This window comes from Cryptomeria japonica, chromosome 8 (assembly GCF_030272615.1).
Source record: "Cryptomeria japonica chromosome 8, Sugi_1.0, whole genome shotgun sequence".
In the NCBI taxonomy this organism is placed as follows: Eukaryota; Viridiplantae; Streptophyta; class Pinopsida; order Cupressales; family Cupressaceae; genus Cryptomeria; species Cryptomeria japonica.
In genome coordinates, this window is record NC_081412.1 from 94,092,870 (window position 1) to 94,101,840 (window position 8,971).

Sequence of the window (8,971 nt, forward strand, 5' to 3'; positions counted from 1 at the left end):
GCACTAGGAGGTGGAGAAGGATTGTAATTATTTGATTTCCATGGAAATTAGGAATGGAATCCTATCTAGTAATCATTTTATTTTTTAACAACGGGTTGAGTGTCATGAACTAAAGAAATGAATAGGGTAAGACAATAATTTTTTTTTCTTATTTGCTAACATAAAAGTATCTTGTTCATGAGGCTTATAAGAGTCTAAAGATGGTTAGGATGGTATATCAATCCTCTATTTTTAACAATATTAATTGAAATTAGTGCAATTTGTTATAAATAAGTTCAAGATTTTTAGAATATCTAAATTAAGCTCAATTTATATAAAAAGATTGTTTTCAATCTAATATGAAATAAATCAAATTTATATTAGATAAAATTAATTTATGTATTTTTTAAATAGACAAAGAAAATTTAGACTAATAATAAATTCAAATTATTTGAAATATTTTCATCATCATAATAACCTAAATTTATGCTTTAATGTACCACTTATTAATCTAATGTTTGAAATGGGACTTGAGCCTTCTTTCCCTCTTCCTATTTTAGATATGAGAATATTCAAATGTGGAAAGGGTTAATTTGTGGCTGAAACCTTTGACACCATAAATAGCCCAAAATTATAGGTTGGTGGAGTAAGATTTACCGTTCAAATGTGACTGACAGAGCGCTTAGCAATCCAATTCTTCAATTCTGAACGGCGGTGGGACAGTGCGGAACCTTCCCGCTTTCCCACTATTTAATGCCGTGAATAAAGAGTTTTGTCAGCATCGTGAATAAGGAATTCCATAAGCGTTGGCGTGAATACAGAGTTTCGTGTGAATAAAATTGGCCATTTGACGAAGTCAATATACTAGACCTAAATATTTGGTCATTAAATTTATTAAAACTACATAAAATTCTTTTTAAAATCGATTTGCAGAGACACTGGCTTTAGATATTTCCCACAGAGATGTACACCGACCCGTAGCATTATTTGACATTTAATTTGGGCAACTTAAGTATTAATTCTTAAATACTTAATTTATAGGCAATTCACCGGGCTCATAACGTTTGTTTGACTGCTTCACTTTAACTTTGACTGGTACCATATTAAATGGGGACTGCATTTGCATATTCATCACAAGCTGTGACTTCCACAATGGGGAGGATTCATTGCGCTTCTCTGTTTTCAATATACAGTCTATTGATTTTACTGGTTTTTGATGTTACTGTCTACACCCGTGCTGATGACACACTAAACATTGCTGCTATTCTTGACATGACTACACCTGCGGGAAAGGCGGCCAACATGTCTTTACTCTTTGCTCTTCAAGATGTTAACGACAAGGCGGATAATGGTACTCGCCTCAACCTCACAATCCGAGAATCTCGAGGAATTGTTGGAAACGGTCAGAACATACTCTTACTGTTTCTTCTCTCTTTTCTTTTGTCAAAAGATTTTGTGTTTGCTTCTCAAATTAGTTGCTTAATTCTCACAATAACTTCGTTTGGGAAATTTCGCACACAGTTGTGCAAGTGTTCAGAAGTGAGGTTGCGGCGATCCTAGTGCAGGACCCTAAGATTTCAAAGTTTTTGGCCTCCATAGCGGAAGAAGTTCATGTACCAATCTTGTCCTTCAGCGGTGCGCATGGTTTTGGCACTGCAAGTGAGTCCACATATTTACTTTCCACGTTTCCCAGTAGTTATGGTGATATGAACGCCATAGCAGCCATAGGAGGGTACTTTCAGTGGAAGTCAGTGGTCGTGCTGTACGAAGACGATGGGTTTTGGTTAAATGGTGTTTACCAATTGACTGAAGCGCTGCGGGAGTTTCAGGAGGACTGCGGGAGCAGCAGGACGACAATTTCAAGGACAACAGCGCTTTCTGCTGGTTCGAGGCGAGAGAAAATCAGGGAAACCCTGGTGGAATTGAAGAACGAAAGTCGTGTTAGGGCTTTCATCGTGCACACCAGTGTTGATGTGGCTTTCAGAATGTTCTCCATAGCACAAGATTTGGGCATGATGGCTGAAAGCTATGTTTGGGTTGTCACGGATTCTATTGCTTCCTCTTTAGATTCTCTGTCGTCTACTTCTATCCAAACATTTCAAGGAATTGTGGGAGTTAAAAGCGTTCCAACACCCCAATTCACAGAATTACGGCAGAGGCTGCGGCTCATCTCTTCAGACGATGACATCAACCGAATTGGGATACAAGCGTACACTTCACTTAAGCTCTTTGCAAGTGCAGTTGCTGCCTTGCGTTCACAGGACATAAAGATTGGATATGGTGGACTAATTCCCACGAATGACAAGGATTTCCATGCTTCGACGATGGTTTTGACAGGAGGGAATTTGCTTCGTCGGGAGATTGTTCAAGCAATATCTGGGGCTGTTAGCGATGATCTAGAGATCCGTGAGTATGAGATCATTAACGTGTTTGGAAAAAGCTATAAAACAGTTGGGTTTTGGACAAAGGACACAGGGCGGCTTCAATCTGCACGGAAAGAAGAAAATAAGCTGGGGTCTATTATCTGGCCAGGCGATACCACACAAGTTCCCAACGGCTACAGAAAAATTGTAATTGGAAGAATCATGGGGAAGAATGTATCAGATCCCACTGAATTCGGCGACCGAATTAGAGGCTACACCAATGACACATTCCAGGCTGCTGTAAACACACTTGGGTATAATCTGCCTCTCGCTTACGAGGCTTTCGACAAAGGCAACTCAAATCTCTCTAACTTCGATGCATTAGTTACAGAGTTATTCCAAGGAAATGTAATTTTCCCAAATCTCTCTCAAGCTCCTGATGATTTCGAGTTTTCTATAGTTGAATTGTGTATATTGGGTAATAGAAACTAATGTTTGATTGTTTAGAGATTCGACGCGGTGGTGGGGGACGCGACAATATTGTGGAACCGCTCTTTGTATGTTGATTTTACCCCGCCATACACTCAAACGGGTCTGGTGATGATGGTACCATTAAAAAGAGTACGAGGGCGGACGTGGACGTTTCTCCATCCATTCACTGCAGGGTTGTGGGCTATAGCGGGGGCTTTCTTCGTCTTCACGGCATTCCTTGTGTGGCTCATGGAACACGAGTACAACGATGATTTCCAAGGGGGAGTTACTCAACAAGTAGTAACTTCATTGACGTAAGAATATATATATTGTGATATTCTTATTACGAGTTATTTATTTATTGCAATTTTATTTATCCTGTGAATTAGGTTCTCGAATTCCTCTTAGGACGAGATTCTTATTTTGCCGTGTATTCTTTGCAGATTGTCCGTCTCTGCGTTCGTATTTGCTCCCAGTAAGTATTTCTCAAATCCATGACACCGCCGTATTTCAATTCTCTGAGACTCTAACCTAGATGAGTTCATGTTTTCAATTGAAAATGTGTTTGGAAAGATTTGTTATATTTCAACCGATTCAAACTAATAATATGCCAATTATCTTCTGTATGTGTAATGACATACAGGAGAGGAGTTGAGGAGTAGTCTGGGCAAGGGAATAATAGCTACCTGGCTCTTCATCGCCGCAATATTGAATAACAGCTACACTGCACATCTCACCTCTATTCTCACGGTGCAGAGATTGGTTCCTACCATTACAAAAATGGAGAGCCTCACCACAAGCAATGTCAAAGTAGGTTATCTGAATAACTCATTTGTTAAAAATTATCTAATGGATAATTTGCAAATACTTGAAAACCGCCTAGTACCTCTGGGAAGTCCCTATGATTACGTGCCAAAGTTAATAACTGGGGAAGTGGGTGTCATAGTAGATGAGAGCTTATATGTTTCAATGGGCAAATCTCTCTACCCATGTGCAAAATTCGAAGTCATAGATCATGGATACTTGGATACAGGAGGCTTCGGCTTTGTAAGTAATTCTTCCATATCTCACTTCGTTCAATAGTTTACTTCTATATAAGTAGATAGATAAATTGCCCAGTTTTGAAATCGACCTCTCTGTGGCAGTTTTTTCGCAAAGGGTCACCATTTTTATCTGACATATCGGAAGCCGTGCTCAGCATATCAGAGAAGCATTTCACAGTAGAAAGTATCCACAACAAATGGTTCGGAGAAACAACGTCGTGTCCAGATTTGGACACAGGGGTGGACTCGAACAGCACACCCATTTCCCCGGCCAATCTGTGGACTCTTTTCGTTCTCACCGCATCAACCTATGCTCTCACAGCGTTGGTTCATATTGGCCGAAAGTTGCATCAGAGTCGGCAAGATTGGAGCGCTAGGGTAGCCCATACAGTAGATTTTTCAAAGCATGTAATGACTATACTCAAATCTTTACAGATTCCGAGGCTTCCGGCGTCCACAGAAATCCAACGCTGAACGACAAATTTTGGGAACGACAAAATGTTCAAGTCAATTTCAAGTCATGTACTATCTGTTTGTATCCTCCCATTCCTAGGAGCTGGCTATGCAGTGTTATATTTAGCATGTGATTTATTTTTCAATTCTTTTTCGTTTTTTTGTTTATAAGATTAAAAATATATGGTTGTTCAAAATTCAGTTGTTCAAAAACACATCACATTCAAAACATCATTTTTGAAAAACTGTATATATTTGATCTTCATTTTGAAAGGCATGAAAAAAATTGAAAAATATGAAAATGATTGAATTTTCCTACATACTGATAGTGTTAGCGTGTCTTTGTTTTGATTTCTTCCTCCATAGAAGTTTAAGATCACTTGAAAATATTTCAAGTTGTCTAATATGTATCTTGCTAGAAGGGTTCTTATTCCTTATTCTGAACCAAGCTCGTTACTTAAGAAATGTAACTATTTATATAAATAAGAGATTTCTAAACAACTTGTAGGGAAAAAGGTCTAATGGTAGTGTAAGTTAATTTTGTAAGTATGTAGTGGTTATATGGAATTTTGTAGACTTTTTTATATTTTTGGAGATGTAATATGGTCTTTTATCTATCTACAATCATGGTTTGCAAGTGCGACTCATTATGCAATTTGTCACATTAGCACATCTAAAGAGAAATGCCCTTAAAATGAATTTTCAAAGGTATGACCGAAAAATTCTTAATTGTTGAACAAAACAATCTCATTTGTTGTACTTTTAAATTATTAATAGTGATTCTCTAGTCATAAAAAATAATAATATCATATTATATTTTAAAATAAAACTCTTATGAGGCGGATGACGAGCTTTGCAACTTGGAAGGCAATTTTATCTAAGGTTTACCCTTGTGCATGGGTCCTCCGTGAGGCCATAGAGGAGGTTGTATGAACTCCTCCACCACAGTAAGCCACTCTTTCTTGTCCTTATTTCTCTCTTCATTTATTACTCATTTGTGTGTGGTTTGTTCTTTCAGTTCATGCGATAGGGTCAGTTAATGCGGCCATATCAACGGAAATCCAATTAATGGGGAAATTAATCTGCCTCTTTGTGTCAATAATAATGAGGATGCCCATGCTAATGACATCAAATATTTCAAAACCACCTTGATTGAAACCCCAATTTTTGTTCTTGAATCTACGAAATTGGATGCAGATTTAGTCTCTCTTTCCGTAGGTAATGGTGAACCAGGAGGAAGAATAGTTAAGCATGTTATCCCTTTTATATCTAGCCTTGCTATTTCTCCTAATTCTGAAATTATTGATTCTTTGAATAACCCTGGTTGAAAAACATTGTTGTGTTTATGGCGACCATGGATGTCACTAAGTGCCTAGCCCACAATTTTTTAGACGACTAGTTTAAAAATGTATCGATTAAGTGATTAGGGTTTCAATTTTTCTTTTATCGAATGATTCAAAAAAGGATTTTTATCATTTTTTCAATGACTTTGAATCCCAGGCGACAATGGTTGAAACTTAATTTTGGTCCATTGGAAATTGTACATTTAGGGCTCTCAAATGGTCACCTAATGTTGTGCCTGATGAAATATTGGCATTATCATGCACTAGATCGATATTAGTTAAAACCTCCCCATCTACTTGTTATCTCATCATTTATCCTCCATAGTGAGAGTAAGTCATCCTACAAATTTTTATTTGGGTCTTTTTCTTTCTAGAAATCCCTTGGTTTAATCCATAATCCGTTTGTAAAATGTCTCTTAATTCGTAGCGCCAAGTTTTAATGGTCTGTTTGAACCCCATGAACTCATTGAACCATTTTGAAGGGAGTTCATAATGTTCATTTAGGTTTCGTAGGTTCTAAGGTGTCAAAAAGTTTTTTTATGCTAACATTCAATTAAAGTGTTTTGCAGTGGTTCTTTTTCATGGTCGCGGATGACATGTTATATCCCCTTTCTCCGGGTCGTGAACCTTTGTGAACCTAGTTCAAAATGTTCGGAGATGTTCAACATGTTCGAAGCAGTTCAAAAGACTAGTGGTACTTTAAAAAGTGAATCTTTTCAAGGAGAGTCTTCTTGGTGCAGTGTACACTTTGAACTACTTGAACTCTCGTGAACTCAGTTCAGTTTGTTCATGCATGTTCAAACCAGGTGGGTCCCATGGGCTAAAGACATGATGGGGCATTTAGGACGAAGTATGATGAAGATTGAACCATATCTTGGGTGACATCAACTGGTTGAGTTTTCATGGCAAGTAATCATTTTTGGGAATTGGCGGTTAGTCCAAAAACACCGCCATGCATTCAATGCACGCATGTGATGTCTAATCCCAACACTCAGCACATTTGAGTTGACAATTGAAATTAATGCACTTAATGAGTTCATATAACTTTTTTCACTATAAGGTATGAAGTGGTTAATTTTTGAGAGCTTGTTCTTCATTGCTGCGAAGTTTTTGGATTGAAGTTTCGCTTGCTGGTAGTCATTCGTTTTGTCTGAACTATGAAGGTGAGTTTGTTCCCTATCCTCTCCAGTGATTTTTACCTGCTTTTCCTCTCTTGTAAAAAGATTTGCTGGGAAAATAGGGGTTGTTATTTATGAATTATGAAGTCCACATTACACCTCTTCTGGAATATTTTCATTCTTGAATGCACAGAGCCCATAGTCAGTGATACGGACTTAAAAGGGGAAAGCTTAGAAGTTTTAAAGGAAAGGGTATTCAAACGAATTGATGGTTCATTTGGTGTAGAAATTTTGAGTAGTGGCCTCATAGAAACAACAACCTTTCCTCCCGCTATCCCTTTCCCAGAATTAGTTAGAGAATGCATTGCAAGGTATGATCCCATCTCTGAAACCATTAAAAGAGATAATGGTGAAATCCTTCTTACAATTAACAGGGAAGTTATCTCCTCTATTTTCAAATTACTTGATTATCAATTCTCAAACTTTTCTCCTGCCCAATCAGTTACTAAATTCAACGCAGACAAAACTGGTCACCGAAATAATGTAGCAAAGTATTGGTTGAAGGTTCCTTAGAGGGGTGGCTCCAGGTTACCCAAGTATCCCAACAAGAACCATATGCTCCCCCACATTCATGATGTCATTCTATTACTACACCGAGTTAGAGGTTCGGCAGAGGCTTACAACTTTGATGATTGGATTTATTGCTATGTACAACTGGTACTGGAAGGGAACTAATATCTTGATTGGGTAGAGCTGATTCCCAATTCTATGAGGGAGCAGTCGAGCATGGCCAAACAGTTCAAGCAGAATTTCTTCATGTCCTCATATCTGATATATTGCTTGGCATGTGTTAAAGACATAGTGGGTATACCTCGACAGCTCGCTAAAGGAGAGGTCTTTGTGTATGATTTTTACCCTATGTTAGAGAGGGATAATGCTTTACAAGACTTTACGAGAGTACACAATGCCTTCCTGGGAGATTTATGTTATGAGTTAATGAACATGAAAACCAAGAGGATGTCTGAGGATGCACAGGCATTAGTGAAGAAATACGGTAGTTTCTTTATTTAGTTCCCTCACTTTTGTTACATAAGAGTTGGCGGCTTCGAGGAAGAGCCTTTCTTGCTTCATCATTTTTGTTCAGATTGTTTTGTTCTAGTCGAGATTTGTAGGCAGTTGGCTATCGTGATTAAGAAGGTGCAACCCAAGGATAAATGGGAAGATCATTTTCCTATTCAATTGGGTATTTTATCTTATAGTTCAACGTCAGATGCTTTAAGCATTGGAGCCGACTTGAAAAACTTCAACTTTTCATTATATCATGAAAGAAAGGGCTTTGACAATAAGGGTTTCTCACAGAGCCTTGGTTTGATGTCGCACCTTCCAATCTCACATCTGGAGGACTTCTGGGAAGATTGCAATGATGAACTTGAGGTGTTCAAAAGGGCAAACATGAGAATGGTTTTGGAGCAGGTAGTTTCACTGCAGGTGAAACTTGACATAAGTGGGATTGATGAAGATTATCTGGAGCTTTTTGAACTTGGATATTTAAACCAAGTTGAACCCGAAATGGCCTACATTAATTAGGATGCAGAAGAAGAGGATGACATCCAGCTAAAAACAAAGAGGGTTTTAGAAAGAACTGCAGAATGGGTTAACAAAAGAAGGACAACAAAACTAGGCATCAAGATTGGGCCTGCAAGAGGTAGTGAAAATTCTCTACATTCCCCAAAATGTTTTTCTAACCCCACTTCTATGCCTGTTCATGCAAGTAAAGATAAGAAGCCATCTTATACCAAGCACAAGCCCAATCCGACTCTGGACTTTATTTCTCCTCGGTATACTAGGTCACAGATTGTTGCACAATAGAGAATGAATCAGACCAAAGATACAGAGGCAAAGAACAAAATTCTTGATGCACAAATTTTTGAAGTTGAGGACCTTGGTAGTGACATCGTCAACACCATGGGTTCTCATGCGGTCACCGTAGCCATGATGCCGCCACCTAAGGTGATCGAAGGAATAGCTAGTTCGAGTGCAACCCCTAAATGGCTAACCACTTCAGTGAACAAGAAGCGGCATTTCATTCCAGTAACCATCCCAATCTAGGACATGGTGGTTAGGTACACCGAGAAGGGTCCCAAACCAAAGAAGTTCAAGACAACTACCTAATTGGATACTGATGGAGAGACTGGGAAGTG

General features: G+C 38.4%; 1 protein-coding gene across 1 annotated transcript; it reads left to right on the forward strand.

The window, feature by feature from the left end:
• Window positions 1–1,071: 1,071 nt before the first annotated feature.
• Window positions 1,072–4,629, forward strand: LOC131037030 (glutamate receptor 3.4). The gene is made up of 6 exons (XM_057969066.2): window positions 1,072–1,381; window positions 1,501–2,750; window positions 2,850–3,127; window positions 3,257–3,288; window positions 3,457–3,860; window positions 3,959–4,629. Exons 1-6 carry the CDS (start codon window positions 1,087–1,089, stop codon window positions 4,328–4,330), a joined length of 2,631 nt encoding a protein of 876 aa, XP_057825049.2. The 5' UTR covers window positions 1,072–1,086; the 3' UTR covers window positions 4,331–4,629.
• Window positions 4,630–8,971: the final 4,342 nt, after the last annotated feature.